General features: G+C 43.8%; 2 protein-coding genes and 1 pseudogene across 9 annotated transcripts; 1 reads left to right on the top strand and 2 right to left on the bottom strand.

The window, feature by feature from the left end:
• Positions 1-254: 254 nt before the first annotated feature.
• LOC110988201 (N-acetyllactosaminide beta-1,6-N-acetylglucosaminyl-transferase pseudogene) lies at positions 255-4452 on the bottom strand (annotated as a pseudogene). Its single transcript, XR_015427890.1, has 2 exons — positions 3271-4452; positions 255-2522 (listed from the first exon to the last, which is right to left on the bottom strand). The product of XR_015427890.1 is annotated as an N-acetyllactosaminide beta-1,6-N-acetylglucosaminyl-transferase pseudogene (transcript).
• Positions 4453-4591: 139 nt separating this feature from the next.
• On the bottom strand, positions 4592-8575 carry LOC110988200 (N-acetyllactosaminide beta-1,6-N-acetylglucosaminyl-transferase-like). Of its 7 annotated transcripts, none has more exons than XM_087146909.1 (4): positions 8124-8575; positions 7386-7465; positions 7191-7239; positions 4592-6608 (listed from the first exon to the last, which is right to left on the bottom strand). In XM_087146909.1, the coding sequence occupies exon 4, from the start codon at positions 6524-6526 to the stop codon at positions 5063-5065; it is 1464 nt and encodes a 487-aa protein (XP_087003035.1). In that variant the 5' UTR covers positions 6527-6608; positions 7191-7239; positions 7386-7465; positions 8124-8575; the 3' UTR covers positions 4592-5062. The 7 variants fall into 7 exon arrangements, with proteins under 7 accessions (XP_087003035.1, XP_087003037.1, XP_087003036.1 ...); XM_087146911.1 differs by having other exon boundaries at positions 7204-7239; XM_087146910.1 differs by lacking the exon at positions 7191-7239.
• Positions 8576-9654: 1079 nt separating this feature from the next.
• LOC110988220 (solute carrier family 22 member 13-like) lies at positions 9655-19535 on the top strand. Its single transcript, XM_022251540.2, has 10 exons — positions 9655-10622; positions 11222-11325; positions 12722-12876; positions 13160-13328; positions 13678-13819; positions 14018-14109; positions 14247-14455; positions 14991-15099; positions 15489-15689; positions 16192-19535. The coding sequence occupies exons 1-10, from the start codon at positions 10206-10208 to the stop codon at positions 16370-16372; spliced, it is 1779 nt and encodes a 592-aa protein (XP_022107232.2). The 5' UTR covers positions 9655-10205; the 3' UTR covers positions 16373-19535.
• The last annotated feature ends 14 nt before the right edge of the window (positions 19536-19549 follow it).

Below are 19549 nucleotides of genomic sequence, written 5' to 3'. Positions count from 1 at the left end.
CCCACAGTCTAGTATAAATGTACCTTCTTCTCAAAATCCTCTTCAGAACTGATTATTACAGCTCCTTAATATTGGCAATCTCAATTTTCCAAATTAAGGAACACGTAGGGGGTGCAACCATATTTTTTCTCTCTAAGTGAGACCATTATACGTAGTTTTACTGAAATGTATGAAATGGGCCTTGGTGTAGGCCAACATACAAATCAGTATTTAGTTCCAACTGAAACAAAACACTAAATACGAACAACCAAATATTCGAAAGGTTTCTCGCCGGCTCATATATTTGATCAAATTCGCGCGACATAGGTACACACAGAGGCGACACTGCCACGAAGTATTCAAGCTCTCATTATACGCATTCCATCCTTGCCAAGGAACAAGCCTTTTACTACGGAACTCTGAGAGTGCCATCCGACTTGTTGAGATCTTGACATATTTTTCTTGGGATGACGACATAACAAATGCAAGATGTCGACATCCTGAGATAATTTATCATGGGATGACGACATCCTAAAATTTGGATGATGACATCCTCCTGGTAATGACAATAACCATTAGCTCAGGATGTCATCATCCAGAGACATTCACCAAGTGTGATGTCTACTTGACTACTTGTAACAGGTGGTGAGACATCATGACGTTTTATTATTCTAATTAATACCATGGCAACAGGACAATGCATTGAAAAACATTAGCACCTCGGGCCACCTGTTTTCAAGGTGGTTTGTCATGGCACTCATTGACAAATAATGTCATCATATCACTTTTACGCTGTCGTCATCCCATGATAAATTAACTCAGGATGTGGCATTTCCATTCCTGCGTTAAAACATCTCATGATGTCACCATATTGCCCGTAATATGTCGTCATCCTAAGATTGTGTCAGGATCTCTACAAACCAGCGTCTCCGTCCATTTCCAGTTGACACATTTCAAAAGATGCCCTTGTGCCTACTTAGTTGAGGGGTAAATCATACACTTAGTTACGGTAAGGCTGTATGGTTTTGCCACACGAGGTTCGTGACGGGGAAATTAGGAAGCCTGTCTGATAGTGCAGGGTTTTGAGTCCTGTTGATGAGCGCCTCCTCTAAGCACTGTATCGCTACCGGGTCGTAGCTGTAGTAGAATTTGTTAGCAAAGAGGTGAGGCTGCGTGGCGAGGTACTCTAGGTAGCCGACGCCGAATATACACAGGAACCGCACGTACATGCCCCTGCACCATGGCAATTTCATATCGTCTCCCCACCACTTCATGAACCTGACGTTCCCGTCCCACGTCGGGTGCGGGTAGCCGCCTGGCGTCCCGGGCGCACGCTGCAAGGTGACCCAGTAGTGTTCGTCCGGGCTGTAAGTGTCGTTGGACCAGCGCAAGAGGTCGGTACCTGCTGGACTAGTCAGGACATAGTCAACGAAGTGCCTGGTGGCTGCGTAGTAAGCATTCCCGAAGTGGATTTTCAGTGCATGAGGTGCGGGCGCCTTGGCCCTGCCGGTCCTTTTGACTTGCTTGTTTTCGATGACATGATGGTAAGAGGTCCTGCCAATGTAGTGTGGTGGCGCTAGGACGCCGGTGATATCGTTGTGACCTTTGTAGGCCTTGAGTTGTCGAACAATCTCCAGATTGGTTTTCAGTGGGAAATCCTGCCCGCATAGGTTTATGACGTAATTCCAGCGATACTCGTCGCCTCTCGGACCAGTCAGGTCTCTCATACAGTTGATATCGGCCAAGAGCCTGGTGAACCCGGCAAACTGCACATCTTCAGTCTTTGACGCGACGAAGACGTTTTTGAAGCAGCCCACCAGCCCCCTGATCGCCCGATGGAAGTCCGACGACGACTTGGTGTCAGGGTGGATGCAGTAGAGGTTCTGAGGTTGGTAAATGGCCCTCAAGAGTCGCTCGACCTGGGCTGCCTCCTTATGAACAACGATGATGTATGCAACGGGGAATTCAGCCTCTTCCTTCGAGCGCGGGCTGCTTGGATATCGCCTCAGGCGCTTGTATGATTCACAGTAGCGCGTCCATGTCTGCACCTCGTGGTCCTCCGGCACCAGAATCGAGCCATTATGCGCTTGACGCTCCTCCTTCAACCTGTGATAGGTCGGTCGAATAACTCTTGTATCGCCTGCAAATATGGCTGAGCAGTTGGTGTCCCAGCGTCGGTGAAACGGCCACAGACTGTTGTTCGAGGGAGATGGGTCAATGAGAAATTTATCAGCTATTTGAGGGAGTTTTCCACGGCCACGGTGGGCCGACTTCTGGGCTTCGTTTCTCCTAACAGTTTTGTTATGTTGGCCCGATGCAGGGTCGAGGGGACTGGCGTCCTTGTTGGTTTGCCCGCCGAGGATGTCAATTCTCTGTTGTTTGATAATCAGCATCACCTGGACAACAACGAAGAAAGTGCAGAGGGCGGCAAACCAACCGAAGAACCTCTGCCTAACAGAGCAAACCATTTTGCTCCCCAAATGCATAATGCATCAATCCTTTCACCAAAATGAAAGGAGTGGCGATCTGTCAGTCATCCAACTCTGAGGAACATAAACAGGATGTTAATTAGCTTCCATTTTCAAACGCGTTCGAATCCTTGATTTCTGGACGAAGAGTTAATGAATTTTTTGTAAATTGTAAATCTTTAACGAAAGCAAGCGTTCTTCTACAGTGCACATTTCTCTTGGTGGCCCAAAGGGGGAGGGTTACATTAGGAAGGGAAGGGCAATCGGTGTTCTTTTCCTTTCTCTGCATTTGAGGCACTATAAGTCTGTCATGGCATGTTCACTTGCCCCGTCCCGCCAATGTCGACAGTCCATATCAAACAATAATGAGAAACTTATGCAAGGATAGACTGAAATTCCTTAAACGACGAGACATTACTGGAGGACGGCACGGACGTGTCCGGACGCGCCCCACAATTATAAGCCCAATGCGTGCTAATGGTGCAGACAGCAGTCGGGGAACAAGCCGTCTGCGACTACGTGCAAGATACTCTGAAAGCACGTACACACTACATGTGTATACAAGGGCGGATCCAAACCCCAATTTTTGGGAGGGGGGAAAAACAAACAAGCAGCGTCCTCGGTGAACTTATGCATTAAGTGATGATCGTACCAGTCATAATCAAGCAGGTGCTGAGGAATGGCCCTTTCCATACAAAACAACCTCCATTCCCGACACTTCAAATCTTAATTTGTACTGATTTTAAAAAAATCTTCATTTTTGGGGGGGGGGGGTTGTCCCTTCCCCCATCCGCCCTTGTGTGTGTATACATTTTATACTTACTTGTGGTGGCTACAGCTTCACATTTTAGCCGCTACGGTCTGCCTATGCTCTACGTGCGCATGTAAGTGCTCCCATGCGAGTCCTGTTAATAGCTTCGATGCTGGTCTTAGGCTAGGACCGTTTGTGACTAAATACAAGCCACTTCACCTGCACCCATCCAAATCGAGCACAATCAATGGGAAAACGTTCGCTCATTCCAATCCAGACCGGAGTGTCGTATAGTGCAAGTCACATCATAATGTGTCAACCCGGTGACATGCACTCAAGCGTACAAGCGTGAACTACTCTGAAATCGTACTACATGTACGTGTATTTAGAAATTGGAGAACAGAAATCTGAATTTACCAGGGCTGACACCCTACGGGGTTTTGTGAATAAAGGGATGAAACGATTCAGCTGTTTTACCATCTGTAATCGACCTGTTTAACATGACGGTCAAGACAATCAACGTGGTGTGTGTTGCGTATTTCCTGTTGTTTTAATCTTACGTGCGTGGTAGGCTGCTATCGATCGCTGTGCTTTGTAATGTTCCCAAATCTTTATTGATTTAGTGAGCTTTCCATAATGGGTATAAATGGAATGCCCGATAACAGTCCTTATATTATTCACGGGTGATAAACGTTACACAGTCGGTAAATAGACTGCTTTAAAACAAAAACAATAGCCTATCCATGTCTACAGACATTAATGTTATTATTATTTTTTGTTTAAATAAGACCTCCAAAGAAATTGGAACAAAAAACCTTTTACTAATACTCATTTTCCGACTTACGATCGCAAAGGATTTCCAAACTGAAACTTGTCTGCAAAAGAATCTTTAGGTCTACGTCGGCATCATTCGAGAATCAATGTCGGCTATGTACAGTACATACGCCATGGCAGGCAATCACTTGCCCTTCACCGGTGGCTGTCGGTGACTGTTTCCAGATCAACCATCCTTTGATGAAATTCAGTGATTCCGGCCCATCTGCCCTTTCGCGTCTACTTTCTGCTGTCATATAGCCAATTACCTAGAGCTCCTATTATCTGAAACCTATTCCATTGCAAGAAGAGAAACAGTTTTTTAAAATATTTTTAAGCACACTTTTCTGGGTGTTTAATTCCCTTTCCACCAGGCTGGTGAATAGCCTAGTGTACATTGGCCTGTCACAGAGCACAGGCGATCTCGGCGTGAACGAATACTGGGCTTTCGGCTTCCTGTCCGGCAGTGCATTTCTCTTTGTATCGGCTTTGCTTTGTCATTGTTACAATTTAGGATTGGTGGTAAGAAAGCTCTGGCAACCTATAATACATAAACAGGTGGATGAGGGATGTCCGTATCTCAAGCAAACTGCAACAGATGCCTTGTTTCTTAGACTTTTATTGCACAGCTAAAGCTTCATGATAACAGTAAAATCATCACGAATGGTGTGAATTGATAGGGCCAATAAAAATGCAAAAATACGTTATAAAAATTATACAGAAGTAACAGCACAAAACTAAAAATTGTTGTATTTCAAACAAAGCGGGTTTACTCAAGCTTATCTAAGCACTCTTAACCTTTCGCTTTATATTCCCAGATCCCCAAACTTGGACATCAAGAGATCAATCGTAAGTAAATCGTATGGTTTATTTCAACTGCAAAATGTGTCCATATGACTTTTGCTACTGTTGGAAATAACTTAAAATACAGGTTGGTGGCTCCGTGCATATCCGTATACTGTTTCAAGCCGCAGCAAAGCAATGGGCCCGGCCCTTGTTTTTCAGAAGATGCACTTGTGCCTACTTAATTGAGGGGCAAACAATATACTTGTTACGGTAAGGCTGTATGGTTTTGCCACACGAGGTTCGTGACGGGGAAATTAGGAAGCCTGTCTGATAGTGCAGGGTTTTGAGTCCTGTTGATGAGCGCCTCCTCTAAGCATTGTATCGCTACCGGGTCGTAGCTATAGTAGAATTTGTTAGCAAAGAGGTAAGGCTGCGTGGCGAGGTAATCTAGGTAACCGACACCAAAGACGCACAGCGCCCTCACGTATATCCCGCGGCACGGTGGGTGCTTCGTAATGTCTCCCCACTTCATGAACCTCACGTTCTCGTCCCACGTCGGGTGCGGGTAGCCGCCCGGCGTGCCAGGGGCGCGCTGCAAGGTAGCCCAGAAGTGTTCGTCGGGACTGTAGGTATCGTTGGACCAGCGCAGGAGGTCAGTACCCGCTGGACTGGTCAGGACATAGTCAACGAAGTGCCTGGTGGCTGCGTAGTAAGCATTCCCGAAGTGGATTTTCAGTGCATGAGGTGCGGGCGCCTTGGCCCTGCCGGTCCTTTTGACTTGCTTGTTTTTGATGACATGATGGTAAGAGGTCCTGCCAGTGATGTACTTAGGCGGTACGACGCCGGTGATATCGTTGTGACCTTTGTAGGCCTTGAGTTGTCGAACAATCTCCAGATTGGTTTTCAGTGGGAAATCCTGCCCGCATAGGTTTATGACGTATTTCCAGCGATACTCGTCGCCTCTCGGACCGGTCAGGTCTCTCATACAGTTGATATCGGCCAAGAGCCTGGTGTACCCGGCATATTGCACATCTTCCATCCTAGACGTAATGAATACGTTTTTGAAGCAGCCCACCAGCCCCCTGATCGCCCGATGGAAGTCCGACGACGACTTGGTGTCAGGATGGATGCAGTAGAGGTTCTGAGGTTGGTAAATGGCCCTCAAGAGTCGCTCGACCTGGGCTGCCTCCTTATGAACAACGATGATGTATGCAACGGGGAATTCAGCCTCTTCCTTCGAGCGCGGGCTGCTTGGATATCGCCTCAGGCGCTTGTACGATTCACAGTAGCGCGTCCATGTCTGCACCTCGTGGTCCTCCGGCACCAGAATCGAGCCATTATGCGCTTGACGCTCCTTCTTCAACCTGTTATAGGTCGGTCGAATAACACTTGTATCGCCTGCAAATATGGCTGAGCAGTTGGTCTCCCAGTGTCGGTGAAACGGCCACAGACTGTTGTTCGAAGGAGATGGGTCAATGAGAAATTTATCGGCCGGTTTGGGGAGTTTTCCACGGCCCGCTTGCACCGACGTCTTTGCTCCGTCTCTCTTAAAAAAATGGTTTTGTTGGTCGCCCGATGCGGCGTCGAGTGGACAGGCGTCTTTGCTGGTTCGTCGGCCTACGGAATTGCATCTCTGCTGGTTGATAAGCAACATCACTTGAACAACAACAAAGAAAGTACAGAGGACGGCAAACCAGCAGAAGAACCTCTGCCGAACACACGACGCCATTTTGCTCCCGGAGTGTATCAATCATATCACCACAACGTCAGAAGGGGTGACCATCTGTAGCGTGGAAGGAAATCACCAAACCCTGAGGAAAACAAACGGGATTTTAATTAGTTTGTATTTCCAAACGCGTGGGAATTCCTGATTCCCGGATAACAGTTTATGATTTTTTTCACTTAATATAATTTTTTCAGATCTTCAACAAAAACAAGGTTTTTTCAATTAAACAGGGGGCATCCATCTTTGTGGCCTGTTTGAGACCCAAACTGGGGGGCGGGTACATTCGAAAAGGAAGGGTAATGTTGTTAATTGATGTTTGCTTCTCTGTGTATTTTTCACATCTAAAGTTTGCCGTGACCTGTTCACTTGACCCCGCCCTTGCGGTCAGCCAATACCGACAGTCCATGATTAACCAACAGTCACAAATACATGCACACGCTTAGATAGATTGCAGTCCTTCAACGACGTGACATGACTTGAGAAAGGAGGGCGCTTATCATAAGCCTATAAAGGTTAAATATAGAGCCTGAACGTAAGAGGTCATGCAGCGAGCTTCCGGGACCCTTGCGCGGTCTGCCTATGGGGATTTTACATTGTGCCGTCCTATCATGTTCGATAATTTTTGGAAGAATAATTCCTTACTGAAACCACCCCATGAAATACTCACGTTGGGATTTTACCTTTGTCTTCCTCAAGTAATATTTGGGAAAAGTCACCTGGAGATGGGTAAAAAACGCAATTTTTTAACGACTTTTCACGTCCGGCGGTATCGTTCCTAGGTCTCCTTGTTCATTCAAGTTTGTTTTCACTCGCCGTGCTTTCTTGAAAACGAGATTGTACAACCTGGCAAAGATTGACCTACCTGCAGTCAATGGGCTCCAGATTCCGTTGAGTTGACATCACGCAGTTGTTGTCAACAATGTTTGGATAAAATATTAGAATCTTTCGTAAAAGTAGAATGTTGTTTTATATTTATTACCTTATAAATGATAAAACTGTGTGAAATATTTTGATCTGTTTTTAATTCGGCTTTTACCGACAGATTACCATAAAATTTCTAATCGTAAATGTTCATCTGCGTACGAGAGTGCGGCATTGCACTGTTCTTCATGTAGTTTAGATTTTCGGAAGTAATGGGTCAATTTTTGGCAGGATATTTGTCTTTTAGATCAGGAAATTTTTCAGTTTCTATAAATTGATATACTGGCAAATATATTTCAAATCCCTTTTTCAAGTTGGGTTTTTTAAGAAGAAACTGAACGAAAAAATATTACAAATTCTAAAATCTTTGCACTTTATTTTTCCTATCCAAGGGTTCCGGGAAGCGCGCCATCAAGGGGTCAACTTTCGGGCTCTATTAAATGCTATTTTTGCCTTGTCCTACCGCAGACCTTTTACTGAACTTGTCACTTCCACCATGAAAAGCTTCAAAGCTTATAAGCCTACGTGTTATTTGTTTATCATAAACAGGACATGCACAGGAACACCTACAGGGTAGGAAAACACCAAAGCATACGAACACAAATAGTACTGTAGGTGCACACGATAGCATGCATTACAATATTACATGTGCATGTACTATACAAATAGGCCTACTTACCTACAACGGAGTGGCGGTTACACTCACAGCTTCATGACGTTTAGACGTTCTGGCCTGCCCACGCTCTACTTGCAAGTCCTGTACAGGTTCCGACGCTGGTCTTAAGCAACGACCGTTTTTAACCTACAACAGGGCACTTCACCGGTCCAAATCGAGCAAAATCAACGGGGAAAAGGTACATTCATACCGATCGAGACTTCAGCGCAGTGCAAATCTCGTTGGTGTCCTTCCCCCATATCCTGGACATGTGGAGCCCGTGCCCTTTTGGCATGCACTCAAGCGTGTCACTATTACGTAAACCTGCCGCGCAGGATACATGTAGTTCGGATAATGGGCTAGCTTTGGGAAAAGAGAGCGTTGGAGAAACGTTGGTATTCTGTATGGCCGTGGAGCCATGAAACGTTGTACCACAGAACCACGAGACGTATGATCGAGAACACTGACCTACGGCCTCTACATGTGCAGCAGTTTTATTTTGTGTCAGCAAATAACAAGTGGGCGAGGGCATAGTCTATATTGACATTGCTATGTTTGACTTAAGAAAATAAATGGCACTTTGATAAAACCGCGGGCTGCAGAAAGAGTACAAAAGCACATTATTGTACTGACAGAAAAAAAAATTAAGTTGCATGAAAAGGTTACACCGCCTGAATCGCGAATGTTTGTCTAACAACGTTTCATATGTCCAAAGGTTTAAATGCTCGAGTTAATTTCTTTGTTCATCTTTATATTATTCGTTAGCGCCTAGTCAGTTTCCCTGTATCGTTTATTTCATGATTTTAATTTTTGAGAAGTATTTGCAGGTGCGAATCTTTCCTCGTTTTAGTTACCCTTTCCAGACTTCAATAGAATTTCTTCTTTAGAGCGCTCATTTCTTTGTTTGTTATTCATTTAAGTCGGATTTTGTCAAAAGAAGTCAAAAGGAATGACAGAATAGTTTTTTTTTTTTGGGGGGGGGCAATTTGGCGTCTCCAGCTCCCAGCGGGGGAGGGAGCATATTTTAACACGACCATTGTTGCTGCATATTACTCGAAGGCAGAATGCCTTAAAAGCTAGCTGGGGTTCAACAACCGAGGTCCTGAAACCCAGTTTTGAGGCAATTTTAATTAAAAAGGAAAATCTAGAGCTACGGAATGACAACCTAAAATGATGACGACTATTCAGCGTAAAAGCTTGCTTGTTCGTTCACAGGCACGTGGAAATTGTAGTTAAGTGAGTCCGAGTGCGAATGCCGGGAAGTGGTATCGGTCTAGGGAGGCCGTTACTGGAGACCGTTGAGCATGATCGTTCTCAGATGGCGTGCATGGAGTCAAGACAAAGGCGGGTTCGAGGATGAAACCAGTTGCAGACCATTGACATGCGTAAAAGTATGTATAAAAACCTGACAAGAAGCCTTTTGAGAGTTGAATTTGAATCAAGTCTGGTACACTGGGTTCTTTAAATTCAAGTGAACATACCAATTTCATTTTTTTCTCATTTAAAGATACTGTTGCTGTACCTCGTGATTCGGGACAAGCTTTCGCACCAATACAGTGTTTTCAATGGATAAGAAGGGTGCAAATGAACCAGTCCATTTCAGAGATGGTGGTCGCTATGCAAATCTTCCCCCACATCATGAGGTATAGCAACGGTGTCTCGAATCTGAGGAATTCAACTTTTGTTATGTTTATGCGCCTGTTTTGTGGTCCAGATTTTATTCAAATTTAACTCGCAAAAGGCTTATTAGGCCGAGTGTCGTTGAAGGCTTGTTGTTCCAGCACGTGCGGAGTTCTCCCCGGTGCTTGCGTAAGAGCCATTTATTATAAGGTAACATGTACCATAAATGTAGATTTGAAAGGACATTCTTTTGACAGATTTGAACCTTGCTACTCAGTTATTGCTTTACCGATCTGATATGTGCTCTTGAGAGATAGACCTGTTGTCAGGAACAATCAGTCAGACACCAATGTAGTGTCTGTGGTTCGCTTCGTGCACATTCAAAAGGGGCCGTGACGCATTTATGAGACTCAGTGTGTCGACAAACACAAGTACTGATTTTTGCTGTTACTGACTGATTTTTGGTGGCTGAAGACCCCTAAAAATATGAAGCTCGAAGAAATCACTGCCCTGCTCGGCAATTTTGGCCGGTATCAAATCTTGTTGATCGCGTACGCGTCCATTCTAAGCTGCATAGGCTGTTTCGTGACTCTCAGCCATGTGTTTTTCGCTGCCGGGACCGACCACTGGTGTTCAGTCTTACCCCACGAGAACTGCTCCAGCTGGCCGGTATTCCAAGACAACTGCACCGAGGTCAAGAAGGCCATGTTCCTTCCTCCCTCCCAGAACGACTCAAGCAAATATCCCTACTCCAACTGCGATCAGTGGGCCTTGCCAAGTGAGTACGTATTTGATCCCTACGCGCCGCTCACTGACGTCGACAATTTCACTTACTCTGCCGTGCCCTGTAAAAGTGGATGGGTATACGACACGTCGCAGTACAAGACTACAATCATATCAGAGGTAAGTTTACATCCCAAAGTTAAAACCTGGTAATTAAATGCAAGCTGAGATGTTCTCTGTTGTCGATCAGGCTTTTAAAGCAGTAAGATGTAGGTTTTAATCGTAACAATTGATGTGCCAGTGGTGAATACATTATGTATATAGTAAGTGAAATTTACGGACCATGATTTTCGTCAGGTCACCATCGATTTTCCTTCTGTTTCGATTAGTGAATTGTTCTCAGAAAATACGGGCGTTTTACAATAGTGCGCCTCCAAGAGTATGCAGCGCGTTGGCCAGTCACAATGCGCGAAAATTTGTCGACCCAAAGCGCTTCTGGAATTGTCGACAAATTTCGCGAGTTGTGATTGGCCGACGCGTTGCAAACTCTTGGAGGCGCACTATTGTGAATTACCCGTATTGTTGAAAATGGAATAAGAATTATATGTACTCGAAATCAGACGAGATGAATTACATATTGTGCCGTTTGTACTCCTGCAACTACCTGAAATTTTTTATCAGCATCTGTTAGCTGCCACTGCAGAGAAAACTATACATTCTTGGCAAGCGCTAAAACTAGGCCCAAATGTGTTTTCCTAGTTTATTGTCTTCCATTATAGTTTGACCTCGTGTGCGTGGACAACGATTTACCCAGCTTCAGTCAGTCAATCTACTTCGTCGGCTTTCTAGTGTCGTCAATTATTGTAGGGACACTCTCAGACTGGTAAGAATAACATAAGGTCTTCACCATTCCCGTTACCATGCTCACGGTGCCGTTATGCCTATCCATTGCGATTTCTTTTATCCATAGCTACCACTTTCGTAAACATTACCCCCACTACCACCCTTGCTACAACAACCATTGCCATGGGGGATTAAACCACAGTTTTGAGCAGCCCTCTCCCCTCCAAAAAAATATATATAGCAACCCATGGAAAAGTAAAGAAAAAATTAAACATCCATGGAATCTTAGTGTCGCGACCATCGGATGACCATGCATGGAATAATGTTATATGCACCACGTGTGGGGTAGGAAGGTTCCCCAAATGATTAGTAATGAATGGCAAGGGCCGGGCAAAACACTGACAGTACAAACTTTGAGACAAGTGTCGTGTATATTTCACCATACAAACAAAATAATTAAAATGATTTAAACGCTGATTTGCTGTAAAAATGATCATCTGTGACAGAGAACGGAATGAGCACCAAACATGACAATCAGTCCCGCTTCAGTGTACATACGCGCCATGACATGAAGTGACTCCTACATTTACAGCACAAATTAATAAATAATACCTTGGAAATCCCCCATAATTCTATGAATGTCCGAATTAGTAAATGATGTATATTGAATTCTCCTTAAGCTTCGTTCAGCTCAGTTCCCGAAATACAAAGTCCCAGCACGATTTCAAGCACAAGTAAATCGATGCAGCAGGGATAACATCAAAGCTTTGCTTTCGACAATGGAAGTTTGCACCTGCATAAGAAAACCAAAAATCTCCAAAATACAGATTCATTTAGGAATTTGAAATTTCAAACTAAGGTAGAGTAAAACACTAAGGTTCAGTCTCAAGGTTCGTAATACCAATTCTTGATTCTTGTAAAGGCCTGGAACCCCCACCCCCCCATATCAGACTGTTTAATGACGGCATGGTGTCTAGGCTTCTTGTAATAACAAATTTTTACCGTTTTCTTGGCACCAGTCTTGCCTCGATTAGACTGCTGAACCAAGAAAATGGTTGACGTATTTTAGGGCAAGAAGGCCGAGCATCATGCCACTCCATAAAATCTCATGCACGGGGAGTTCCAGTCCTTTATATTTTCAGTGAAGTTTTCCTTGATTTTCATGGCAACTCCCCATTTTGAGAGAGGCTACTCAAAAACGTGATTTGATATCCCCCCCCCCTTACCATAACAACCACCATTAACATTATCATGAGCACTGTCAGAATTGGTTTAGACCGATGGCATAGGTTAGAATCATAATAACAGCAGATGCTGGCTTTTATTTGAAGTAAATATCTTGTTATGTTTACCGTCGTGCACACAAATTGAAGCATATCAATGCAATGTGATATACGTCATATTCATGATCGTTGTTCTGTCCTATTACAATGCAGGTTAGGTCGCAAGAAAGCTCTGTCGCTCTCCCTGCTACTCTGGGTGGTCGGTTTCATAGTCACTACCTTTTCGGTCAATATCTATATGTACATGGCGTTTCGTTTTATATCTGGATTTGGTGAATATGGCGCCTACCTTTCCAGCTTTGTCTTGGGTAAGAGACATAATTCCTTCCTGTGTCTTTTTCCTCTCGGCGGCATTTATTATTGCTAGCTACCTATTATTACTCCGTGCAAATTTATGTTTTTGAATGTAATCGTAGTTGATAATACCCGATGCTTTCTGGGAAGTTGTAAGAAAATATGTCATCCTGGCTGTAGGACACAGGCTCCCGTTGCATTGATGAACAGAAGGCCGGAATTCCTTCAGCCCCTCGACATTGGCGCCGGTATGCCCTCGGTTCCTGTGGTAATGGCTTGCCTCTTTGTCTTTTTCAGCGGTTGAGAACGTCCCCGATTCTTGGCGCACAGCTGTAACCATGTTGTTTGGCATAACTTACGCCGTTGGGTATTTCTTCCTGGCAACAGCTGCCATGTACGTCAGAGAGTGGCGCCCTCTTTGTCTAATTATGTCCCTCGCGACAGTTCCTCTACTTTTTCCGTTGCCGTAAGTATGATGTGTTTTTGCAGTGAAACTGTTCATAGAGCCATGGCATGAAGTCGCTGCTTGTATTGGGAAAATCTGCATCATTTTAGTGAAATTCGCATCTCCGGCTGTTTACACACATTTGCACACGTCACACTGACTGCCACGGTTATTCTTCCCTGTGGGACCGTGACGCATTATAAGGGGGGATTTCCGGCTCGAGTTGAGTGTAAAATAAGATCGCAGGGCAGAGGCCCACCTTGTTCCTTTACCGCTCGTCCTTGTAAACGTTCCTTCGTCTATGTCGTATAGGCCTGTGAATTTTACTGAAGTTCATTAACCTTTGGTATATGTATAATTAAACATGTAGATTTGTGCAGGAATCCATCAGTTGGCTGGTGTCTAAGGACAAACTGAAGGAAGCTGATGCAGTTATCAGGAGAGTGGCCAAGTTCAACAAGAAGACCTTGCCGGATGTTCTTTTCGATAAAGAGGATGATCAAAACGAAATGGTAAATGGAATATTACCGTACTGAGATTTTAAACTACATTGCAATGCCCTCCTTTTCACTTGCTGTCTCTCGGCAAGTTGAGTGTTGTTGGCTGAAAACAACTTCTCTGTTAGAAATGAGAAGCACAAAGTACACTTCACCAGCCAATAAGGACTAAATGTGCGCATTGAACATTGCATGTGTATGTTCGAATGGCAGGAATCTAGGGAGTCGGCAATACCTCCGTCCTTCATTGATTTGTACAGGACTCCAAACATGGCGGTCAAGACAATCAACATGCAATATAACTGGTAGGTGCAAAGCACAGTTATGTTTCGTCGCAATATTTTCTTGTGTATACAGATCTGATTCCTTAGTACTGCGAACCGGTGTTGGTTACCAGTGAGCTTATTGAATAAATGGTGTTGCTGTGTCGTGCATCTCTCAGGTTGGTCAACAGTCTGGTTTACTACGGCCTGTCGCTGAGCACCGGCGATCTCGGCGTGGACGACTACTGGGCTTTCTTCGTGTCCGGCGCCGTGGAGATCCCAGCCCTGGTGTACGCCACTTTTGGCGTGGAGTGGTTCGGTCGGAAATGGAACACCGCGGTGCTGGAGCTTATTGGTGGCGTCGCTTGCTTGGTAGCCATCTTCATTCGTAAGAAGTGTCTACCATGTATACCTTCGCATACAATGTCACGAAATATCCCCTTTAAGATGGAAACGACAGTCCTTGGGTGAGATCTCACCTGAGATCTCACCGCCGTGCACGCGTAGGTACAGGTCTAGGCCGTGCCGGGTGTGCGCAACCGATTTCTCACAGACGTCATTGGATCATTCAAGTGTTACCGGGCTCATGCTCGGAGTCCGGTTGAAAATCGTCCCTCTGCTTGTCTCCTCTTTGCCGCTCGAGGGTGCACAGCTGATGGTAACCCTGTACAAACAAACATTTCACGGGGGCAGAAATGATTTCATTCACTGTAGGGCCTTTACTTGTTAAGCTCAGCCCGATGGATGAAAGTTTACCATATAAAATATAGCGACCACATGTAAAACCAACGGTGGATACTGGTGTATCAGAGGACACGTTAAGTGCAAGGTGTCATACATATTTGTAACAATAGCTCTCAGGTACAATACTATTTGTAGTAACCGAAGGAGGTTCACCTGGATGTGTTGTTCTCTCCCACCAGCCATTGGGATCTGGCGGACTGTGGTGTCAATGATTGGCAAATTCTGTATCTCTGCGACGTTTAGTATAATATACCTGTATTCCAGCGAGCTGTTCCCAACACCTATTAGGTAGGTTTACATAGGATACAAGGTTCCCCACATGTATGAATTACATGTATAGGCCACGTACGACAGGTCGCCACAGTATTGGGTGTCCCTTCGATTTTTAGGTGCACAATGCACATGTCCATTTATATATGAGAGAGTCGCTCTGTGCAAAACCCAATTAAGTGCTTTTCGCTACTGGAAGGCGCCATCAGGAAAGTCCAGAGAATTTTTGCTGGATCCGCCAATACTTCATGGAGTGTGCAGTGCACCTAAGCCAGCACAGAGACCTAGTTTCCCTTCTTGTGAATATTACCCTCACCCGGTACACGATCAGAGTTTTCCCCTGGTGTTTGCTTAAGCCTTAAAGTCCACAGAGGAAGGCTTTAAAAATAGTTTCTTTCTTATGCAAGGGCCGTTGGCATCGGTATGTGTTCCGTGTCGTCTCGCATCGGTGGCATCATCTCTCCTCTCGTCCTGCTGTTGGGGCGCAATGTGCCGTCAATCGTGTTCGGGTCCAGCGCGATTGCGGCGGGAATACTGGTGTTCTTCTTGCCGGAGACAAAAGGACGCAAACTGCCCCAGACGCTGAAGGAGGCTGAGGCAATGGGAAAGTGAGTGTCAATATTCGTAATTATTGCTTTTTACTAAAAGTATCCCATCTCGATGCTCGCCACGAGTTAGAGTGCAGTTTCATCACTGATTACAAGTTCCCATTGGATGAACACTCACGTTGCACTTTAACTTCTGGGTCAATGGTTCTGCGTCACTCTATGAGCAGTAGGCGTGGTTTAAACTGAAGTGACGTCTCACGACCTTGATGCAGGCACTGCCGATCTAAGTCCTGTTTGTTTCACACGAATCCGAATCTTGATTAGTAATCCATATCGCTGGTTCACTGACGCCAGAACCCGGTTTATAGATGAAGCGAACCAGCTTTGGGACTACTGATTGACTGATACGTACTTTGTTCTCAAATAACCTTGCCTTTTTGAAATCCCGAAATCTGTTATTTTGGTTGTTATGCCTAATTGATACACCATAATAGCATTTATAGATTCTCGATTCCATAAACCGTGTTCGAAGCGTGATAATAAGTATTATATCTGGCATTAGGTGTAAGTGCATGACTGCGAATGTTTCCAACGAGTCTGTGATCGAACTTGATGAAGTGGATCTCGACAAAGAGGGCGTCTTTGCGATTTCCAACGCAGCCTTCGACCACGGAGAGGAGAAGAAATGTCGCGACTTCTCGCAGCAGTTCACACGAAACCACCGGGAGTCTTCGCATATGTAAATCGACATGTATACTCTGCAAAAAAAGAAGTCTCGTGTACTCAGGACTCGGCCTGGATCAAACCAGAACTCAATAAAGAGAGAGCTGTGACATGAACGTCCCAACTGTTGGAACTAAAATGGTGGATAATATGCGTTTAGTGTACACGGACAATTAGTAAACAATAGTTGCATTTTGGTTTCAAAGTCTAAAGTTGGCGCTATTCTCTCTATATACAGCTCTGGATTTAACATTTACAGAGAGACCTTTCAGAGCATATATTAGCATTTTGACCTGACTGATTGTGATAAATTTGTAGGTTTACAAAATGTGCCACTTGTATTCGTATCAATGTGGAATATGAACCACCGTGAACATACAAACTCGCTATTGTCAACCTCAAGCTATTACGGTTTATTACCTAAATCTGCGTAACGATTACATTATATAATCAAATGCTCTTCCATCTTGCTTCGGTACATGTTTTACATTAACTTCGAAAAATCTCTATCTTAATCCAACAGAGCTTCTGTGTTAAACAGTGTCGACAGTGTACTCACTTCTGGAATAGTCTTGGTGACCTGTTCCAAACATCAATTCTCTAAGTCACAACAAAGTTAAAACTCAATTATTCAACTCTTATAATGTTTAACAAATACTACTCTTGCCCGTCAAGTTCTTGTTTGTCCTTGTTAAGTCCTTATCCGTCACTTGTATAGTAATAGTATTTGTCCTTAGGTTTTTGCACAACTTTAAACGTATGCTTCATCCAGTACCTGGTTTAATCGCGTGTATTATATGCAAAGAATCAATTTTGATGTGAAATGTCTAAAGTCAAGTGTGACCAGTCTACCCAGTTAGGCAGTTAGGTCACCTCATCCCTCCACTTCTAGCTTTGACAGTTTCTCTTTTCTGTCACATATTGAGCGTGATCGGTCGACCGTGAGTCACCTGGTCCCTCTACTGTCTTTCATATGTAACTCCGTAATACATGTAGGCTTACTGAATAATACCTTGTAGCGATGCTGTGTAGCGCCCTCTGCCATTGCATTATTCATCCAACTCTCTTGGCAATTGTGTGCTGTAGCAATTAATGCAGCTATGCGTGCGCCCGTGCAGGCGATCTGAATAGACTTTTTGTCTCTGCCCTGCATTCAACCAAAATGTGAAGCTTGGTATTGCACCACCCTCTTTTGTTGGGCGTGGGGGGCGGGCTGCTTGAGAGATTAAAAAATGAGTCACTCTGCTGGAGAGCCTTCTGGAGTGAACATCGTTTTGCAACCGTAGCACGTACGTTGTATTGTATGGTGTACTAACTTGTGCAACCGTTGCCCCATCTATTTCCATTGATTGATTGGCAAAGTCGTGATCAGTTGCATAGGAAGTTAGAACTTTTTTTATATTTTATTCAACCGATTGTGTGATAATATGCAATTGATTACAACGCCATTCAACGCTTAAAACCTTATTCGCATATTGCATAACTATTGGGTGCATTTGGAGATAGCTCGGCCATTGATGAGTTACGTAATAGTCTTCCTTGTTACATGTAAATTCACAAGTTGAGAATGGAAGGCCAGAATTAGTACAGAATCCATGTACATGCTGTCTTGACTGTTCTCCAATGTGTTTTAATTCGTTGAGAAAAAAACACAAGATGGAAATTGAGACGTATCAGCAACTTGGCAATAATACTACTCCTACTTTTTGAAGATAAGACTCTAGACGTTGGTTATCTGTGTCTTCATTCAAAACACTTCCATTCTTGTAATTGGAGTGTATGAAAATTATGAGTTTTGTAAAATGTGTATCTGAAAGACTAAGTTATCATGTGCACACTTTCTTTGATTAAATAAGTGCATGTGAACTCGAAAGAATTGGAAGTTATATTAAGTGAACAAACTCAGCCATGGGTATACCGATAAATCAATCAAAGAATAATGATGTGATACATTTAATTAACAGTATACATACATATTATGTGAAAGTTCCTTTTAATTTACAGCACTTTGACATCTGCGGTTTCATGTACGCGTTTGGCTAACCTAAGCCTTGTAGTTGATGGGTTTGTATATGAAACTAAATACGCTTTTTATACTGGGAGTACGTGTACTAAGATCACCCGTGTTCTTGATTAGCAAAAACCGGTGGGTTGTCTTCCAAACTGCTGATGTACCATACATGTAACTGATGAGACAATGCGTTTTCCATTATTGAAAATGGTAAATCAAATGTTGTAATGTGTACATATATAAAGTGTTCTTTATAATTGTGAATGAACTGTTTTCATCCTATTTGCTAAACATTATGCCACATAGTTTGAAGGAAGAATTATTTTCATAACCATTTAGAATGCCTCCCTCCATTCTTCCATTTTCTGATTTATATTAACAGACTTATGGTACAGTGACTGATATACATGTATGTATGAAATTTCTTTTTTATGTTTTGCAGATCTCTTGCAGATCACTCATTGAATGTCTTTTTTTTTCAAATTGGGATCTAAGTAAATTCGCGTTTAAAATAGTTCAATCTTTCTCACAAGCATTATTGTGGAACTTCAGAACTACCTGACTCCGTGGGTTTTACCCAGACTATTCCTCTGGGGTTTTCCTCCCACCTCTAAAACTGTAACTGCTTCTTGCTGTCTCCTCTTTGCTGATGTTGGTGAATGTGGGTCGTTTGGCGGCTGCCCGAGGCGTCCTTGTATGCCATCGGCTCAACCATGTTTAAATGTATTCATTGTATAGCGCATTTGAACATATCTATATGAAATTTGCGCTTTAATAAATGAATAAATTGCAATTATAAATTATATTTATAACCGACAGTCGGGCATATATTGCCGGGCAAAACAGTTCGCCCTGACCCGTCGAGAGACCGGTTCATACTACAGGCGATTGTGAAAGCGATTCAAATGTGACGTCACGAATGCTTAGAAGCGAAATTTCGCTCTAGTTGAAATGTGTTCAACTTTGGCGAATTCGCAGCGCGAAGATTTGAGCTGCCCTCATAAATTCGAGCTTGCGTTCGCTTTCTTTCAAAGTATGAACCGGCTTTAGCTCAGTGCGATCGCCATGACACACCAGAAATGTTAGTCAATTTGTACTTCGTAATGTTGTATGTGTCAAAATTTCTTATGATAAACCCACCCAGATTAAAAGAAGCATAATGCCCACCACTGTTTCCATGCAGTCA

The sequence above is a fragment of the Acanthaster planci genome, linkage group LG15, assembly GCF_054643075.1.
Source record: "Acanthaster planci isolate LZ-2023a linkage group LG15, COTS_SCS, whole genome shotgun sequence".
In the NCBI taxonomy this organism is placed as follows: domain Eukaryota; kingdom Metazoa; phylum Echinodermata; class Asteroidea; order Valvatida; family Acanthasteridae; genus Acanthaster; species Acanthaster planci.
Note: the sequence above shows the minus strand (reverse complement) of the source record. Positions and strands in the feature narration are given on the sequence as shown.